The sequence below is a fragment of the Pan paniscus genome, chromosome 6 (genome assembly GCF_029289425.2).
Source record: "Pan paniscus chromosome 6, NHGRI_mPanPan1-v2.0_pri, whole genome shotgun sequence".
In the NCBI taxonomy this organism is placed as follows: domain Eukaryota; kingdom Metazoa; phylum Chordata; class Mammalia; order Primates; family Hominidae; genus Pan; species Pan paniscus.
The window spans coordinates 147,953,208-147,974,534 of record NC_073255.2 but is presented as its reverse complement, the minus strand read 5'-3'; the positions used below and the strand labels follow the sequence as shown (position 1 = coordinate 147,974,534).

General features: G+C 34.3%; 2 protein-coding genes and 1 pseudogene across 12 annotated transcripts in view; 2 read left to right on the top strand and 1 right to left on the bottom strand.

Annotated features, from left to right (window-relative positions):
• IMMP2L (inner mitochondrial membrane peptidase subunit 2) overlaps positions 1–21,327 on the top strand; it is an 888,203-nt gene that overhangs the window by 427,296 nt on the left and 439,580 nt on the right. The window contains exon 4 of one of the 9 annotated variants that reach the window (XM_063606348.1): positions 16,356–20,133. The exons of the other annotated variants lie outside the window; for them this stretch is intronic. Coding sequence (XP_063462418.1) covers positions 16,356–16,401 — 46 coding nt within the window. The 3' untranslated portion in view covers positions 16,402–20,133. Of the gene's footprint in view, positions 1–16,355; positions 20,134–21,327 lie in introns of those variants that run through there. 9 annotated transcript variants of the gene reach the window in all.
• Positions 2,696–21,327, bottom strand: part of LRRN3 (leucine rich repeat neuronal 3) — a 36,954-nt gene continuing 18,322 nt past the window's right edge. For all 3 annotated transcript variants that reach the window (XM_034964824.3, XM_003811221.5, XM_003811222.5), the window contains one exon: positions 2,696–5,681. In XM_034964824.3, the coding sequence (XP_034820715.2) occupies positions 3,197–5,323 (2,127 nt within the window). In that variant the 5' untranslated portion in view covers positions 5,324–5,681 and the 3' untranslated portion in view covers positions 2,696–3,196. The remainder of the gene's footprint in view (positions 5,682–21,327) is intronic.
• On the top strand, positions 18,831–18,920 carry LOC112440620 (small nucleolar RNA U13; annotated as a pseudogene).

Here is a 21,327-nt window from a genome sequence, read left to right as displayed (position 1 = left end):
TTTTGTCTAATTAGAATAAAAACTTTAACACTAAAATAAGTATTAAATGACTAGTATATGTACCATAAATCTGTTTCATTTCTTTCTTGGTGAAATGGTTAGCATATGTCTGCCAACCTGTTGCTGCTTAGCTTTACTGACAATTATATACATTATAAAATACATATTTTGTTTTGCACTGTTTTTATATATTTTTGTATTCAATTGAGTATGCTTATTGTTAGAAAATCTTAATTTTATTTTGTAGTATCAATTATAAAATATGTAATTCTTCAAAAATTATTTTTGTGCCAAGGTGTTTTTCTCTATACAAGGTGAGCAGATTAGGTAGCATTCATACAGCTATAAACTTTAGCGTTTTATTTGTTATAGGTAAAGTTGTGTTTTGCAACAAGAACATCCATATCATATCACAAAATTGTAAGTTAAATGGTTTGAGTACTTTGACCAATGCTTAGTTTTATGTGAGGATTAAGAGGTAACAGAGAGAGTATGAAACACCATTTTCATTGAAGCAGATGTCTTTTCTCTCTCACCGGAATTTTATATTAAAATTTAAGCAAATCAGTAGGTTCATGATTTGCCTTGAGCATCTGTATATTTTTGGTTGTAACAGAAATACTTCATTTTAATGCTCACTACTAGATGTCTATTCAGAATGCATATTTCTTAACAAACTTTAAAAGAAATATGTAGATTAAAATGAATTCCCAGTGCTATGATATGTTTGTGATACTTCTTCAGGCAGATAGGTTTCAAAGAAACATACAAGGTACATGCTCAAGTTGTTACTGACCTATACTATGCCTGCCTCCTAATAGGTTGTATTTTGGCTCCTATGTTTTTGACAAATAGCTGAGCTCTGTAAAGCTCTGTTTGTGGTGCTGAAACCTCTCATGATGTATGAGCATGTCTGGCTGATAAATTCTAACGTCAGCCTCTGTGTGACAGTGATTCATCGGGTTGTAAAATTTGTGTTTGAGAAACACGTTGAATTAGCAAGTTTCATATTTTCGTTGTGTTAAATCAACTCAATTTACCCTCTTGTTTTAAGAAGTTCTTAACAATTGCCTTCCACATTGTCAAAAACAGCTAGGATTTAACTGGAAACTGTCAATGCTATCACAAAATAAATGTCTAGTATTAACAAATAAATTGATATGACTACAGTGCTGGAAATGTTTATAGGCCAGTGAGATGTTGATATTATGCAGAAAGCTATTGTAAGAAAAGTTAAAAGTTGCTTATGAGCAGACACAGTAGCAATTAACATGAAAGCTTTGTAACTTTGAGAGATAAACAATTTGCCTATAAAAACTGTGGTATTTTATTGTCTCAGAATGTTTGCTTTGTACAAAAATACTTCTATTTTTGCAGGACTGTGGGGGTTTGTTTGTAAAAATGACTGAAATCCTCAAAAATCTTAATTCTCTTTTTTTTTAAGTGAAATCCGTATATTCCCTATATAAGATTTTTAAATGACTACTAATGTATTTGGCACTTCAATTCAATGATTTGTAATCTTTTAAGCTGTGGGTTTCCAGTGCCTTAAATATATTTTTAGAGGACTGGACTAAAAAATTAAATTCTTAATTGTTTCTTTTACTTTAAAATAGTTTCAGAAGCTTTTCCTTTAGTTAACATCATTCCTCTTAAATTTGTGTCAAACTCTGAAAGTATCTGAATTGTGTCATTTTTATATTGGAGTGAGCTAAATAAAAGAAATTTCAGAAAGTCGAACCTGTTCAACTTCTACTACTAATGCTATATGTTTTATGGTGTAATTTTAAAATCTTAGTGTTGGACTGAAACATGTTGTTTCCTTGCTATGTTTCAATATAGTAAATTATTAAGTTATTTGCTTGTTACTTCAGTGAAGCTCCTTAACTGTTTTGAATCAGAGAGAGATTTGAAAATTATACCTAGAGCATAAGTCATAATGAAATTTGGCAATAGTTTCTGCAAAGCAGGCAGCCTAGACCTGGCGTGGTGGCTCATGCCTGTAATCCCAATACTTTGGGACACCGAGGTGGGCAGATCATATGAGGCCAGGAGTTCGAGAGCAGCCTGGCCAATATGGCAAAACCTTTTCTCTACTAAAAATACAAAAATTAGCCGGAGATGTAGTCACATGCCTGTAATCCCAGCTACTCTGGAGGTTGAGGCAGGAGAATTGCTTGAACCTGGGAAGCGGAGGCTGCAGTGAGCTGAGGTTTTGCCACTGCACTCCTGCCTGAGCAACAGAGGGAGACTCCATCTCAAACAAACAAAAAAAAAAAAAAAAACAAGCGGCCTAAAACTAAGCTACTGCTAATTATTAAAATAAGACTTTATGTTGCTCAGATACTGAATTTATATTATCTCAACCTAATAATTTAATCTACTCCAAAAGCTACTTGTTAAAAAAATCCTTAAGTGAATACATAATTTCCTAGAGTTTCTGTCAATAGTTAAAGGGTTAAATACAAATTATGATTGCTATTTAATATTGATTAAATGCTTTCTGAAATCCATATTTGAGGCTTTATAAAAATGTAGGTAGTCCCATCACCCAAGAAAAGTGTCTTACTCTTAGCATTCCAAATTTCATTATAGAAAAACACCTTTTAAAAACTTTATCATTTAAATGATATCTGATCAGATGATATTTCCCAGAAATTATTCTTTATTTAGAAACAAAACAAGACAAAAGCAATTGATTTTAATCCAAAATGTATTTTTCCTTATAAAAGAGGTCCACATACTCACTGTGTCTACTCTACAGAATCTGTCCATTTTATTACACCACGTGTCAATTCAAGTTTATCTGGTCACTGCAAAAACTCGTGGCTAATATGTGTAATACAACACAGGAGGAGGTATTGCTCAGTTCAGCTACTCTTATTTACTTAAAAAAAATACAGAAATGTTTTTGTCCACTTTAACTGTAGTCCAGACATAAAAGTTACATGAAAGTTTTAGAAAATGGAGTTATTTTATTTGGTTGCCACAGTACCCCTTGAAGCCAGTTACTTAAAATGCTGAAGTTGTACATATTTCCATTGGTCAGGAGCAGCATTGGTGAAGATTAAACTTCTCTCTCGAAAGTAATCTTTTTTTACTTTTTTTTTGTTTGTTTTGTTTTGTTTTTAGCACAACTGCAGTCTTTCGCTTTTTTTTTTTTGTTCATTTTTGGAGTAGGTTTAGTTGGTGGTTTTTAGGACATATTTGTTGGTAAACCTATAACAGTTGCGTTTACTTTCAGTGATGTACTTTTTTCTTTTCCTGCTTCCCAGAGATTTATCAGAGGAGGATAAAGCTCACCTAATGCAAAGGTTGGTTTCTGTAAGTAATTCCTCACATAGCTGTGTCCACCATCACAGTTCATTTCTGGAGAAAGGCAGCTGATAAGACATATCACACCAATAATCCCCAGAAGGCCTCCAAGACAGGCCATAAGTGTTGTGGTATTATTCTTTTCATACTCTTTTTGATCAGGGTGCAAACCTTTGGTGGTGACATTTATACATTTTTTTCTGTTTTTCTGATAGATGGTGGGAATATCAATACAAATTTTATACTCAGTTGATGGATTCAGATGAGTAAGATTATATACCTTGACATCAGATGGTATTCGAGCACTTTGCGCAGCATGAGAATTTTCAGTCTTGACAAAGGCTGTCCATTTAACACTAGATTTGAGAATTTTAGAACTTGCTTTCCAGGACACCAAAACTGAATTGGCCTGAATATCTCTTATTTTAATATTCAAAGAGCCATTGTTATCTTGTGGAAAAGATCCATCCACTTTGATCATAACAGACTTCAAGTCAGCGCCAACTAGGTTAGTTGCTATACAAGTATATAAACCCCCTTCTTTGGGAGTTACGCCATTTATATCTAGTGTTCCTTCAGAATGGACATAGAACTTGTCTGTCAGGGTATTAGGCAAGAGTTTTTGACCGGAAGGTGTTACCCAGTAGATTTCAGGCTGTGGTTCTGCAGTAGCTCTACAGTGAAAGGAAACATAGCTCCCAGCTTCTACATTTAGATTAGAAGGAAAGCTCTCAGGAGCTATAAGAGGGAGACAAATTTCCATCATGTCCCTGAAATGCACTTGCCGAACATTCTGACCTTGGAATTCAGGTGGGTCCACGCAAAACAGTGAATCTGGCTCCATGAATCGAATGTTGGTTTTGTTCATGTTCATCCAGCGGATGACACAGTCACACCTGATGGGGTTACTGTGTATGCTGATTTCCTTGAGGTTTGGCAGAGACTCAATGGTACCATGGTACAGGGCACTGAGAGCATTGCTGTTCAGCATGAGTGATTCCAGCTTGGGGAGTCTGAAAAATGCATTGGGGTGAATGTAAGACAATCTAGGGTTGTTAGTAGCTTCTATTTTTCTTAAATCCGGCAGGTTATCCACAGCAAGACTATCGATGGAAATCAGCTCAGGCATATTATTTATCCCCAACTCTTTTAAGTGTAGCATATTGCTAAAATCACCCCTTCGTATTCTATTAATAGGATTTTTATTTAGATCCAAAAATTTGAGATTTACAACTTTTTGAAGAGCAACATGGGGTACTTTAATAAGCCTGTTGTCATAAAAAGAGATGCTTTCTAAGTTTTCAAGTCCAACCAAGGCATTATCTGGTATTTCTGTGAGGTTTATACCAGCTATAACCAGGCTGCGAAGATTGATAAGAGGCTTAAAGTTCATGTCTTTGATTCTGATAATTGGATTTTCCCCAATCATCAGAATCTCTAGATTTGGAAGAGCATCAAACCACTTACTGTTGATCATCTGCAATCTATTTGAATTGAGATGAAGTCGAAGAAGATTATGTAGGCCAATAAAGGCTCCAGGTGAAATTGTAGAAAGCAAGTTGTGATTAATATAGAGTTCTTGTAAGTTGCTCAGTTCGGACAGACATTTTTCAGGCAGTTCAGTAAGTTTGTTTTCCTCTAGGTACACAGAAAGGAGCTGAGGCATCTTTTTTACATTAATATTGGTGACTGAAGATAAATTGTTTTGAGATAAATCCAGGCCAGTAAGGTTTACTGGAAAGTCTGTGGAGTATTCAATTTTTGCAATATTGTTAGTCTGTAGGAGAAGAATCTGTGTGTTAGCAGGCAATCTGGCTGGGAAAGTTAAAAGACCTAAATCATTACAATCCACTGTAGATGCTTCCATATAAATGGATCTGGGTGTAAACCAAGGCCTGATTTCACACGTACATAACCGTGGACAATCCACTTTTTTATCTACAGCTTGTACTAGTGTAGTGATAGCTAGGCCAAGTAGCACATGAATTCGGAGTGGCATGTCCTTCATCTTAGCTTTCTTCTTCAGAAATGTAATGGGCCCTTAAGGATTCCACAGTCAGTGCTAGTAAGTTCAATAGGAGCTGATTGATAAGGAAGATGCTTGCATTTGTCAAATGATGAATGCCATAGAACCACAAAGTTTTTCTTCACTGAAATAAGTGCCAGTGCCACAATTGCAATGTCCAAAAATGTCATGCATACTGGAGAAGAGAAGGTTACTATTTCCTTAATGATATAATATTGATGTACTTTTTGAAGGTGGAGTATGTATAGATGGTCATAGGAGATTGAGTAATTCATTTATTTAGAAGTAAAATATTTAAATCCCATGCTTCTTCAGTATTTGCAGGAATAGCAGCATGATGCTAAATGTAATAAAATGAAATATGAAAGAAAAAAGAGAACAATAATTAGTACAAATGAAAAATACCATAATTGATATTCATTACCTAATTATAATTATTTCATGTATAAATTATATTCTTAGAGTTTAAGTACTTCAGTATGTTTGGTGACTTTATCTTTTTCATGACTGTCCTTGATAATTCTTTTTTTTTTATTATACTTTAAGTTTTAGGGTACATGTGCACAACGTGCAGGTTTGTTACATATGTATACATGTGCCATGTTGGTGTGCTGCACCCATTAACTCGTCATTTAACATTAGGTATATCTCCTAATGCTATCCCTCCCCTCACCCCACAACAGGCCCCAGTGTGTGATGTTCCCCTTCCTGTGTCCATGTGTTCTCATTGTTCAATTCCCAACTATAAGTGAGAACATGTGGTGTTTGGTTTTTTTGTCCTTGCGATAGTTTGCTGAGAATGATGATTTCCAGCTTCATCCATGTCCCTACAAAGGACATGAACTCATCATTTTTTATGGCTGCATAGTATTCCATGGTGTATATTTGCCACATTTTCTTAATCCAGTTTATCATTGTTGGACATTTGGGTTGGTTCCAAGTCTTTGCTATTGTGAATACTGCTGCAATAAACATACGTGTGCATGTGTCTTTATATCAGCATGTTTTAGTCCTTTGGGTATATACCCAGTAATGGGTTGGCTGGGTCAAATGGTATTTCTAGTTCTAGATCCCCGAGGAATCGCCACACTGTCTTCTACAATGGTTGAACTAGTTTACAGCCCCACCAACAGTGTAAAAGTGTTCCTATTTCTCCACATCTTCTCCAGCAGCTGTTGTTTCCTGACTTTTTAATGATTGCCATTCTAACTGGTGTGAGATGGTATCTCATTGTGGTTTTGATTTGCATTTCTCTGATGGCCAGTGATGATGATCATTTTTTCATGTGTCTTTTGGCTGCATAAATGTCTTCTTTTGAGAATTGTCTGTTCATATCCATGTCTAAAACACCAAAAGCAATGGCAACAAAAGCCAGAATTGACAAATGGGATCTAATTAAACTAAAGAGCTTCTGCACAGCAAAAGAAACTACCATCAGAGCGAACAGGCAACCTACAGAATGGGAGAAAATTTTTGCAATCTACTCATCTGACAGACGACTAATATCCAGAATCTAAAATGAACTCAAACAAATTTACAAGAAAAAAACAAACAACCCCATCAAAAAGTGGGCGAAGGATATGTCCTTGATAATTCTTGGCCTAGGCATTGGGCAGGCTGAGAAATTTAATCTTTAAAAGGTTAAACATTTATTATTTTAATGAATGTGTTTCCAGAAGTTTTCTGTTATTTCAAATCTTTGCTTGTTTATACCTTGTAATTTTATTTGTTATATTTTCATTAGCTTTGAAATTTAGTTATAGGGAAAAAAGGAAAACAACTTTTAAATCTTTCAACTGTTGATGGCTTTTTTTTTTTGCCTGTTAGAGAGGCAACATAAAAGGCCAATAAATGAATAATACTGTTCACTTACAACCAAATGAGTTAGATTGCGATTCAACAGGCTCCCAGGAGACAGGATTTAGAGATAAAAATTATAAAATGTTAAGTAAGCTAGATGTAGTGGTATTAGCTGTTTCCCATTTTCATTCATACTTCTCTCCATAGTCTCCTTTGCATAAAGTGACTTGAGTTTTGCAGTATTCAGAGAAGATTAAGTTTAACTTGCTGTAGATGTACCTGTGTGTTATCATTCTTAACTAAAGTTCACAAGATTAACATTTGGCTGTTTTATTTTTCCCTGAGAATAACTTACCTTCCATTACTAACAATGAAAAAACAATTTTATTACATCACTGATATGGTTTGGCTGTGTCCCCGCCCAAATCTCATCTTGAATTGTAGCTCCAATAATTCCCATGTGCTGTGGGAGGGACCTGGTGGGAGATAATTAAATCATGGGGGCAGTTTCCCCCATGCTCATGGTAGTGAAATAAGTCTCAGGAGATCTGATGTTTTTATAGGGGAAATGCCTTTTGCTTGAGTCTCATTCTCTCTTGCCTACCTAAATGTAAGATGTGCCTTTTGCCATCTGCCATGATTGTGAGGCCTTTCCAGCCATGTGGAGCTGTGAGTCCATTAAATCTCTTTTTCTTTGTAAATTACTCAGTCTTGGATATGTCTCTATTAGCAGCATGAGAACGGATTAATGCAATCAGTAACACAAAGACCTAGTTATTTTTCTTTTAAATGTATACCAGTGTCTTTGAAATATAATCATTTCCAACACCAAGTTGCAAAGTTGATATATGGGGATCCTTCTATGTTTACCTCACTGTCTGCCATTTTCCTGCAGGCAACCTTCTCCCTATTGATAGAGCTATGGTTGCATCACTCTGCCTGGAATACTTCTTTCTTTGTTTTAAATTATGTTTTACTGTCTTTTCAAACCTCAGTTCAAGAATCTCCCCTCTGGGAAGTCTTTCATACAAGACTTTCATATAACCCCTCCCTCCAGATGTACTTAGCTGCCCCTTCACAGTGGTCCCATGGCTCCAGCACTTGTTTCTGTCAGGCATTTCCTTGATCCTTTCCTTCACCAGGCACTAACCTCCTTGAGAGCGTGAGGCCTGCCTGGCTTTGCGTCCTATCTTCTGGGCATTATCATTATAATGTAGTATGTGCTCAAGAAATGTTTTGAATGAACTGATAAATGAATTGTATTAGTAGAATCCTGTATGCATCCTTTTACATGTTACTTAATTCTATCTCCTTAATTTCTAATTTCAGTAAATCTGTTTTAATGTGTATAAGTATTTACTAACATCAAATTTGTGTTACATATATTACTAAAATCCAGAGATTAAAATTCAGGCTAATACAAAGGAATGTTAGACTTTAAGAGAAAAGTTAATCTATTATATCTGTGCTTTATTCTTCAATTTATCCAGTCAACATTTATTGAGTACTTTCTACATGCCAATTACTGGGTTAATAGCTAGAGGGAAAACAGATGACTTAGATATGGTTGATTTCTTTAGTAAAATTTCAGTCTGGAGGGGAAACAGAAGTAAACAGATGGTTACAATTCCGTATGCATGCTCATTTGGGAGCATATACCCCTCCGAATAAAATGAAAATAGAAATCTATTGCCCCTGTATGTCCAGAATGAAGGAAAAACCTAGGTACAAAGTCCAATTGCATTTCTGTATGTTTCCATAAATCACTTAGCTGAGAATGGAGAAACCATTACTTCTGTCAATTAATTGGTTAGGTCTGCTTTCTCCAGCAGAGCAGAGAGGTACCTATATCCTTCTTTAAGTTAACTAGAGGTTTGGAAATATTAAAGATGAGGCATTCTTTCTGGGGGAGTCTTAATATAATGCCACTTTTTGAAATTATCCTGGTGAGTGTGTTAAAATTTATATTTGTGTTTAATTAGAAAATGTTTTCTTATTTCATCATTTACATAGCCATATGCTAGAAACAACCACATTTTGAATTAGATTTCTTCTGAAAGCTTTTGAAAATGAGAGTGTTTATAGTGGTGAGCATATTCAAATGTTGTTTCTCCTGGTCTGTAGGAAGCAACAGTATGGGAAACACAATAGAGAATATAGAAATTTATCCTTTCTTTAGCATAATATTGACTTTTTCTTAAGTCTGTGGAAATGATTATGATATTTCACTAATATGCTATTTAGTATGGGCTATTTGCAGGACAATATGTAATAATAGTATCTTCTTAGTGCTTTATAGTTTTCAAAGCCTTTTCTTATTCATTATTAATTTAATATTAATGAACTTGTGAGATAGGTTGGTGAGGTACATTAATCTCCGCTTTTTAATGTAAGGTTATTGAGACCCATCTGCCTGATACCACACAACAAATAAATGGTGGGGTGGGATTAAAACCTAGTTTAGGCCGTTAAAATCAAACAATTGTAAGAATTCTCATATCTTATATATCCAATTCCTGTGGACACTTATAATTTGAGATTTCTTTATGTGAAAATACAAATTGTTTCTTGGTATAATTATATGTAGAAGCTTTTACGGATAAAGCTACTTTTCCTTAAAAGAGATCTTTATTCTTTAGCTTCTTTATCTGTTTTTCATCATTTATGAAATATTGATCCAACACCTACTTTTTGGCAGGTATTATCATAGACACTGGAAAGTCAGCAATAAATAAGATAAAATATCTGCTCACCAAGTTTTCAGTTATCAAAGGAGTAAATAGCTGAGGACAATGATGCACAGTAGTTTTGATTTACAATAAAAATGTGTGCAGTGCTCTGTGGATGCACAAAGGAGAGAATGCTTAATTCTTTTCCTCCAAAAGGAGCAACATGAATGTTCTATGGTCTTTCGTGATACTTATGAAAAATTAGCTGGGGTATAGTGAGGACATGTGAGTAGGAAGATTTAAAATCCACTGTCTTTTAGATGAGTTTTTGCAATGCTAAAGCTTAAGAACAAAGTGTGCCTTCTTCTTTGCACTTTATTATGTGTATTATAAAGACTACAGAGTGTGAGGAAAAGAAACATTTTGATACTTAAGTTGAAAAATTGGTGAAGAAAAAAATTGCCATGGGTACATTAAAACCCAGTTTTTCCTTTTCTTCTATAGCAAATTGCTGGCTAAGTTTCATTTGTGTAAAGAACTTAAATTCTATTCTCCCATTATCTAACTTCGTATTCCCTTGTTGTAAGACTTGATCTTTCTTTAGTTCTAATTGAAGGTTCCATATCCCAGAGGTATTGTTGAATTATACTAAATGCATCCTTATAAAAGACTGTTCTATTTTCCTTGGGAAATATTTCTTTTCCAGTTTTTCAAAACGAATTATTTGAATTTATATGACAACTCTCAGGAAATGGATAATGGTAATTATTTAGAATAGCTTAGTGAATGCTATCCTTAAAAACTGATGTCAATGAGAAATTGATATACCGAAAGAAAATTTGTTTTGCATTAAGAAACATGGGCCAGGTTTACTGGATGATTTTGTAACTGGGGACAGGATACCTCACTTTCTTGTACCTCAGATTATTGATCTCTATAATTTAGAAATTTGGTTGCATGAGTTGTAAGATTCTTTCACATTCCAAACTTACATGATACTATTCTGTGAACATCAAAGATTTTTTCCAAAGGTGTCTAACAATTGAATGTGTGTAAGCTCACTTATCTGATTTTAACCTTTGTGTTTTTTAATTGATTACAAGTTTATATTCAATACTCTAGTCCCATGCCATTAACAAATTAGGATCAGTGAATTTTAGTCATTATGGGGCTTTTAAAGACTATCAAATTAGTTACCTGCCATTATTTCTATTTTATCTTTTTATCTGCACAGTAGTAAACAAACTAGAGAGTTACTTTAATCATTAAATTAAGGCAGACTAACCAGTAGGAAGTAAATTGCCTCGATTAGAGCACTTCATCTAAATTCAGATGTGAATTCAAATTCCTTCATTTTGCCTCTAAAGCTCAGTCTTAACCACTAAGTTCTACTTTCTCTCAAATGTTTATTTTTAAAACAGCACCACACACCTTGGTATCTTCTCAGAAAGGTGTTTCCTCCAACTGTATAGGTGCACTGCCTTTTTTGTTATTATTGTTGGGTGTTTCTCTTCCTTTGATAATAAAGTTTCACTCAGATGAAATTATAAGGCAGTTGAGTATTGTGGAAGGAATAAAATAAAAACTGTTTTCTAGGCCTAGTTTTGCTATGTGAGAGTAATCACATCGCTCTCTGAATCTTAGTTTCTCACAAAATATGCACTAAATTTTTACTCTTGTTTTCAAGTTGATTTTTAATGTCCTGTGAAATTGTAGAGATTTTGTATGGGATTGCCATTATAAAGAAATTTGTTTATTAGAGAAAAATTATTTTTGTTATTGTTCAAAATTTATATAGTAAAATGTATGTCATGTATACCCATATATTTAATGGATGCTGTCTTTTAGAGTGGTTTTAGAGTGGATTCTGATATTTTCAGATTCTCAAATCTGATATTTTGAGATTTTCAAACTGGCAAAAATCCTCTTATTATTAATCATTATAGAAATAGCTATAGATTTTTTTTAAAGGAGGGGCAATTTTATATTATTTTATGTCCTTGTCATGTTTAAGAACTTTTATTTTTACCCAGCAAGCATTAATGCAGATCATAAACAAATCATGTGCTGTTTCCATTCCTCTTGATATAGGGCTCAGATGAGTCCTATAGGCCTTGTAATAAAGTTCTCTCAGAGAAACCAGTAGTAACTTAAATAGCACAATTCTCTCTCCTGAGTCTCAAGATATGCTTTGGGCAGATTTGAGAGAATCTTGGATGTTTTATCTTTTTTCTTCTCTTGTTTTTAGAATTGAGGCTTGTGCTACATGGGGATAGTTTTCTTTAAACAATAATTCCGGCCGGATGTGGTGGCTCATGCCTGTAATCCCAGCCCTTTGGGAGGCTGAGTTGGGTGGATCACCTAAGGCCAGGAGTTTGAGACCAGCCTGGTCAACATAGTGAAACCCAGTCTCTAGTAAAAATACAAAAATTAGCCAGGTGTGCTAATTTTTAAATTTAATTTAAAAATTAATTTAAATTAAATTAAATTAAATTTAAATTTAATTTAAATTAATTGAAATTTAATTTAAATAAAAATCAATTTAAATTTAAATTTTTAAAAAAATTAGCCAGTTGTGCTAGAGGTGGTGGTGCACATCTCTAGTCCCAGCTACTCGGGAGGCTGAGGCACGAGAATCGCTGGAACCTGGGAGGTGGTGGCTGCAGTGAGCCCAGATGGTGCCAGCTGCACTCTAGCCTGAGCGACAGAGTGTGAGTCTAAGAAATATATATAAATATATAAAAATAAATAATAAAAATAAAAAATAATTGCAAATGTCTCACACTAATACATCAAATTTGTGGAATCTAGTTATAGTACAGCTATAATTTAGAAAGGGTAGTTTACAGTACAGAAATCTCTCTTTATAATTTTCTTTTACAGAGGGGGGATGAAATCTTAATCACAGGCACATTTCATATTGGGGTAGTCATTTCTGTATACTCATAAATTACCAGCTTGTCATGATACTGTCATTTTTTATGAAAATTCTGATTTGTAGTTATATTTAATTATTGATTTTGCTCAACTGAGCACTTCATTAATAGCATTATTTGTGAAGTTGACTTTTGTACATGATTAGTAAAACAAATGATAATTTTAAGCCATAACTTGTCTCTTGATGCTTATATTTTTTTCCTATAAGCATCACACCATATACTGGGGAATTCTAATTTACAATATGGCATAATAGTACATTATTCAATATTGTTTGAGCGCCAATGGATTTTGATTGCCTGATTTGCTTTTTTAACCTCTCTTTTATTTACCTTGTTATTTAGCATTTATATGGTCCCAAATGTAGGTCTCTCTGGGAAAAACACTCATTTATTCATTATCCTTAATATTCACTCATCTTAGATTGAAGTATAATCATCTTGTTTTCCATAGTGATGGAAAATTTGCTTCAGGTTATAATTAAACTAGAGATCTCTATTTGGGTGATGCCTGTCTGTAAAATTACCAGCACTTTAACAGTAGGCTATTGTGTAAGTATGCAGACCCGGGAGTTAGGAGGAGACCTCATGACCTTTAGTGACTTCATTTCTAAAATAAAAATTACCTTCAAATTCTATTATTATATAATTTTTGTAGTAACCCTTAAATATTCTCAAAATGGTTTCAATGTATTTCTTTTTTTTTCTTTCTTTCTTTTTTTTTTTTGAGATGGAGTCTCGCCTGTTGCCCAGGCTAGAGGGCAGTGGCGCGATCTCAGCTCACTCACTGCACCCTCCACCTCCTGGGTTCAAACAATTCTCCTGCCTCAGCCTCCCAAGTGGCTGGGATTACAGGCACCTGCCACCACGCCCAGCGAATGTTTGTATTTTTAGTACAGATGGGGTTTCACCATGTTGGCCAGGCTGGTCTCAAACTCCTGACCTAATGATTTGCCCTCCTTGAACTCACAAAGTGCTGGGATTACAGGTGTGGGTCGCTGCGCCCAGCCAATATATTTCTTTGTGCAAACTTAATACAATGTACTTGGATGGATACTGATAGGATTTACTCAGAGATTTTATGATATTTTTAGTTTTTCATGCTTATTCACGTTTTATGTGTCTGTCAAACAGTGGCATAGAGATAGACAAGGTGCTAATTTCATTTGCATCAGAAGTAGTCTATAAAAAGATCCTTAGGAGCTGTACAAATTCATGAAAAATTTGAAGAATTTTAAACATTTGTATGTCAGGAGAATTTATATACACTTGTAAGAGAAATCATTGTTTTCCTGGCAAAAATGTGTGTGTGTGTGTGTGTAGATTCATGTGTATGTGTATGTTGAGAGACTTCAGTTCTGTTCAGAAAATTTTGAATGTGATTGACTAAATTTATGCATTAAAATTTCCCATTTTGTCCACTCTTTATTTCTATCATAGATATTTAGAGGGATTTAATTAGGCCTTAATTTGTATTTTACACATTTCACATAAATTGAGAGGAAAAGTCTGCCCAAATATGCTTTCCTTATTCTCTTGAAAGTTTTGGTCTCTAAAAGCTCATTCTTATGATTTAGTTCCAGTTTATTTGAGAAGTTAGTGTGGTAGTATGACTGGTAAATGATGTCATCCTTTTATCTTCAAAGGAATTTCCAACTAGATTTGGAAATTCCCCTGCTTGAATGACAGGAGACAGACTTACATTGTGCCTTGCAGTACAATGATTTGGGAAATGTGTGTCTCATGTAGACCCACTTTCAATTATCCTGCATTGCAGATGAAAACATTTGGGGTAATTATCCAGATAATTTAAACAATTTTTAAGTCATTTTTTTATTGGAAGATAGCCAAATATCCTGTCTTTGTAGTCTCCATTCTTTATGTCACGTGAGGACTGTCCATCTCCCTGGTATAGTTAAAAGAAAAAAATAAATGAAATGATTTCAGCTTGAGTTGATTTTATGAACAGGCACAAGTATGCTGCCTTATGCTTTCTGATCTTGCAAGCACTACTCTCTAGGGCCTTATACATGGGAGGACACGATAGGCATGTATGCCAAAAAAAAAAGACTATTCTATATTGATTGCCATAAGTAAATGCTTTTATCAATCTCAGGAGGGATGGTTTTGAAGCATAGATATGCTGTAAAAGGATGGCAGCAAAAAGGTTTTCAACTCATTTGTATTCCTTGATTAACTCAGTTTGACAGAATAGAAAGTCACTGGTTTGTAAAGAAGGTAAGGAAGCCTGTGGACAAGAGTCCAATGACCTAGTATAGATAGAGAATGAAGAACATTTTAGTTACAATATTATTACAGAAATCTTAAAATTATATTTTGGAGGGGAACATTCCTCTGAAGGAACTCAGAGTAGAAGGTTTCTGGGTAGTTCACTTTCTGTTCTGCATATAATAAAATATTGGTTCTCATTGCTATTAAATAAAACAACACTAACATCAGTGCTTTACGTTTTTACTAAGAATTGAGAAGATAAAACATATGTTGAAAGAAAGGAAATAAAATTAGCTCCTTCATTTTGAACGAATTTTTTCAAATGCAATAAACAAGAGACTAAATTATAGCACCACATTTTCGGGTGTGCTGGGGTTAGCTGATGCCTGCCATGAGTTCAGAGTTGGATGGTGCTTTTCTGTTACTATACCTAAGGGAGACAATAATAGCGATGTGGGCTGTATTTTTAGTTCCCTATAATAAGCATGGGATTGTTTGTCTATTTTCTTTTCAAAAGTGTGTCAGATTTCCCTCATGCTCTGTGGTTTGTTTCCTGCTTAAATTCCTGACAATCTGCTTTAAACAACATTCTATATTTGTGTCCAGAGGATACAAAAAAGTTTTAAAAATAGAACAACATACATTCCACTGTAAGCTTTGAAAAAACTTCCTGAATTATGGCTTTGAGTTTCAACCAAGACATGGAGGCCATATTTATGGCTGTGTGCATGTTTGTGCATCTTTTTGTGAGTGGAAATTCATTACTGTACAGGACATGAGCTCTTTCCCTAACACTCGTGTTAAATGGTTAAGGTGAGATGACTTGGTGGCACTCTGAAGTACGAAGTGACAGACAGAGTTAAAGTTCTTGATGTATGCTAGGTCAGTGAAGCTTTGTCATTTATTTCCTGTGTGGAAATTAAAGGCACTATATGCAGGTTAAAGTTTTGCATTTTCAGGGCCAGGAGTGGTGGCTCATGCCTGTAATCCCAGCACTTTGGGAGGCGAAGTCAGGCGGATTACCTGAGGTCAGGAGTTCGAGACCAGCCAACATGGCGAAACCTAGTCTCTGCTAAAAATACTCCGTCTCTACTAAAAATACAAAAATTAGCCGGGTGTGGTGGCATGTGCCTGTAAACCCAGCTACTCGGGAGGCTGAGACAGGAGAATCACTGGAACCCAGGAGGCAGAGGTTGCAGTGAGCCGAGATCGCACCACTACTCTCCAGCCTGGGAGACAGAGCAAGACTCCATCTCAAAAAAAAAAAAAAAGAAAAAAATATATATATATATAAATAAATAAAAAATATATAAATAAAGTTTTGCATTTCCTTTTTCCTGTCACCTAACTTAAAGGCATGTATTTTTTCTTTTTCAGAGACATGGTCTCCTTTTGTCACCCAGGATGGAGTTCAGTCACTTAACTTTATAGAAGCCTCACAATAACTCTTTACTTGAAGTTAATTATGTAGGACTACTTTATGTAGATGACTTTGCAAAATTTGGTTGCCTACAACCCCCTTGAATTCATTTAAAATTACTATTGATGCAGGGGGGACATTAGTTGATTCACATTATTTCTGTTCGTAATGAGCTTTATGGTGTATTCTACTTTAATGTGTTTATAATATTTGACTACTATACCATTTAAGGACTAGTCTATATCAGGTTATGAACATTTGGGAAATATGAGATCCCCCAAAAGAGTGGCATAGTAAATGAAATACATTTTGCCTTATGTGTTGAATAGAGAGGGCTAAAATTAAGGGCAGGGGAAGTAAAAATACTAACGGGCCATTTTTTTGGGGGGTGGGGAATGGAAAGCAGTGTAATTTGTGATGCCTACCAAATTTTAATTTTTGTTAATGGGCAATATAGGCCCTTGCTAACATTACCTTTTTTTTTTTTTTTACAACTGCTACCCATGAAGAGCATGGGTGATATGCCCACATAAGCGTCTTTTTGCAAGGTTGTACATGACTAGAGCACCAAAGGGAGTTCTAAATCTTAATGGAGAAAAAGAGTTCTTTCAAAACAGGGTTATAAATTTGCATTCATTTCACTCTTAGAAGCCCGGTATTCATCTCATATGTGGATTAGGTGAAAGCTAAGTGACAAATCACCTGTTTGGGAAAATTTCTTAGTAGATAAACTCTTTCCAGATAATTTAGGATTATGTTTCAGACTATCAGTTTAGGCTCAGAAAAGCAAATGGTTTTATATTATGTTATAGCAGCTTCACAGGTTAGGATTTAATACATTTTTATGGATAAAATGAATAGTGTTAGATTATTGGATGTGAGTTAGGAGAGGAAATTTTCCCTTCACAGTCACATGATTTAAGATCTGGAATCCCTTAAATTTGATCTGGGACATTCACCTAACTTTACTGTTCCAATATGCCAAGACAAAATTATTTTGTGAAGGAAATTTATAATTATATAACTGGTACTAAATTAATACCAGTAATGTCTATTGCAGAAATAGTTCACATTGCTCAGTCAAGAATTACTCAACATTAATTTCATATATGTAGAAACATTCTTTGAACTTTAAGTTATTTGTATTCTATACTTATATGTTTGATATTTATACTTATGTTTTTATATATATTCTTCAAGACAGTTATGTAGTAAAGTTTATGCTAAACCATTTTGGGCTTGGAGCTCAACATCCAAACTGAAAAAGGAATAAAACTTTTTCATGATTTCTGTTAATTATAATTCATGACACTGGTTAGTAAGATATAATCTATATTTGTGATCATTCCTGGTATTGTTTATGTTTTCTTGGAAGATAAGATATTATTTCAGTGAATAAAAGCTATTCTAAATATATGAGAAGCATAATTAAACTTTGTCATAATAATGAATATGGACTTGAAAAATATTAGTTTTGAGGTTTTCTTTAATGACTGATTCCTATCAATTGTGTGGAGAAACAAAGATTTGAAAAAGAATATCATTTTCCCTAATGATGTCTTCATGTCTAATATCCATGAACAGATAGGATCTTTGATGCTTTACTTATCTTTGCATATTTTAGTATAGTTCAGATCCTAAAGACTTTATTTTTTGAGGCAGAGTCTCACTGTGTTGCCTAGGCTGGAGTGCAGTGGCGTGATATCAGCTTACTGCAACCTCCACCTCCTGGGTTCAAGCGATTCTCCTGCCTCAGCCTCCTGAGTAGCTTGGACTACAGGTGTTCATCCATCATGCCTGGCTAATTTTTGTAATTTTAATAGACACAGTGTTTCACCATATTGATCAGGCCGGTCTTGAACTCCTGACCTTGTGATCCGCCCACCTTGGCCTCCCAAAGTGCTGGAATTACAGGCATGAGCCACCGCGCCCAGCCCCTGAAGACTTTTTAAGGGCCCTTTCCATTAACTTCAGTTTTCCATCATATAACAATAGCAACAAACAATGAAAACAGCGATAGTAGTCACAGTCATATTGTGCTACAATGTACAAATTCAGTTCAATTTTCATATATGACCTTATTTGATTCCCCTAATAATCCTGTCAGCATGTGCAGTTATACCCACTTTACAGGTGATAACTCAGAGAGATTTCATGAGGTGGTGAAAGTTGAAGGGGCATTATCAGTGATGGCTCCTGAACTCTATCCCAGGTCCTTGACTCCATTTTCAGGTCTCTTCCTGTGAGCTCTGTGTAATAAAGCTTTGTGTCGCAGATATATATGTACTTGATTGCCCCCTTACTAGTTGTTAATGAAACACCTTCATGTCTAGACCTATGTCTTACTCACTGAGTAAGCCTATACTTGTGTGCTGACTTGTCTTCTTTGCACAGTGAAATTAAATGATACTTTCTTTTAAAACTTAATTAAGATGCTTTTGTAGTTCGTAAGCATGATGATTGGGTTTTCTTGCTCTTGTATGAGATGTGCCTCCCTCATACCTTGGAAACCTGACTTGAAAAAAAAAACTTAATTATGGAAGGAAAGTTAATGGTTTATCACGTAGCTGTCAATGAACATGTCAAATTGTACTGAAAATGTTTTACACATTCTAGATGTTTGTTCTTTAATTTGGTCTTTAATTCTTCTTGATAATACCTTATTTACGGACCACCTTACTTAAAATATCCCCTAAAGTCATTCTCATTCTCACCATGTTGTTTTCTTTATAGATCATTTAAGACTGCTAGAAATTATTTGCTTTTTGTTTATTGCTTACTTCCCATCATCTCCACTAGAATGTTAGCTTTATTAAAGTTGTTTCCGTTTTGTTCTCCAATGCCTAGCTAGAATATTGCCTGCTATTGTTGTTCAATAAATATCTACTGAATGAATGAATGAATATCAGTTGCTTTTAATTATAAATTTCCATCTTATTATACATTTAAAAAAATTTGCTGTACAAGGTACTCATTTGTGACCTTTGTTTTGTTGGTGAATGCTGAATTGATTCATGTGGTTTGTATGCATGAACTATTGAGTGATGATGTAAGCTTGGCAAACAGAAATAAATATGTTTTTTTTAAATTCAGGAGATTACAAAAGTATAACAATACCCACTTTAGAAGGGTATAATTAAATCTGTGATTGTTTAAAAAGAATCATAAATTTCTTCTAAGCCAATGTCTACTCTCATTATATCTTGAATAAATCTGTTGTGAGGAAACTAATGGAGATATGTTTGTTTTGTTCATATATCTTTTTTACTTGAGATATGGTTTTCAATTGATTTTTATATATTATATCTCTAGTAATAGCACAGTGTAGTGGGAGTATAAGATATACAGATTAGTTTCTTAAAATTTGTGACATTTGTATTTGGAGAACATAGAAAACCATGTAATTTAGGTTAAAATGTATTCTTAATGATTGGAAGTGCCACAGACTTTCAGAATTAATGTAAAAAGCTGTATCAACAACAAAAAGAGGAATAATAAACATTAATATAATTGAGTGTTAAGTACTGAGAAAAGTCCTCTAGAAAATTGGTTTGATGTGGCTGCAGGCCAGACCATGCTTGTTGCCAGCTGATAGTGATCAAATGGAATACATCAACAATCTGTGAGGTTTTTGTCTCCAAACCTAGACTGGGGTTAAGAATCTGCACTAGAAAGTGACACTTACAGAAGACACTGTACTTCAGGAGAAAACAACAACAACAACAAAAACAAAAACAGTATTGTAAAGAAAGCCATATATACTCGGTTAAGAAAAAGTTGATGCAAATCAAGACAATATCTGCTGTAAGTTGAGACTGGGAAATATTTTTGGTGTAAAATTTCAGCAGAACTCTAAATCTATGCGGCACACATGAAACTAGTAAAATTTACATAAAAGTTTAAGCTTTGCATGCTAGATTCTACAATATTATCTGCAGAATTGGAAATAGTACAGCTTGACCAAGAGCTTTGAAATGGACAGCCAAATGTTGCAAATAAATCTTTGGGAGTTCATTATTAGCCAACAAAATTATTACTCACTAGATCTGAAATAACAAATCTGTGGCCTTGACATTTAATCAGAGCATGAAACGCATCTATTGAATTTCATATTTGAGATTATTACTTTACTAGTGCCCCAATTAAAGCATGTAGATTCTAAAATTCTATTCAGATAAAGTAAAATACAGAATGCTTGTTATACATGCACAGAATCTTTTTATTCATTGCTTCATGTTCCATTGCCCCTTCTTCAACATGCTTATATTGAGTTTTTAATGAACAGAAATGGCTTTAATATAAGTATACAAAGAACTATCCAGAATTTCTTTTTAGAGACAAAGGTGGTAAGAGGTTGAAACTGCCCATATTCCCCTGTGACTGATCAGTTGAATGTAAACTGTTTACAACAGAATGTTGAAAGGAATTTTCTACCTGCTGTAGGGCTGGCGTTGTAATATAAGGCAATTTTACATGCCCATATAATTTAAATTATTAGACTTTATATAAAAACTTTTCTTCAAAGTCTGTCTAAAAAGAAAGAAAAAATGGGAAAGGAAAGAGAGAAGGAAGAAGGGAGGGAAGGAGAGACAGAGGGAAAGGGGAAAGAAGGAAGTTTCTGAATCTCTCCCACCTATCTTTTTCACATTCTAGTGAGAGAAATTCTAAGTATTGTCTGTTCATGAGCATCTGCAAATCACATTGCAGCTTAACTGTCTCTTCTCTGATTTAATAGAAACTTTGATTGTTTTCTAGGATTTACATCCATAGTAATTGTTTTTGCATTTTAATATAGAAAGAAGTAGATTGAATACATGCATAACATATTAGAAATGCTATTAAGCAAATGATTCTGTGTGGTACTATTGAATGAAAACAAAGCACACATTTCTCCAATTATTTTTAAATTGAGAACAGTGGAAAAGAAAT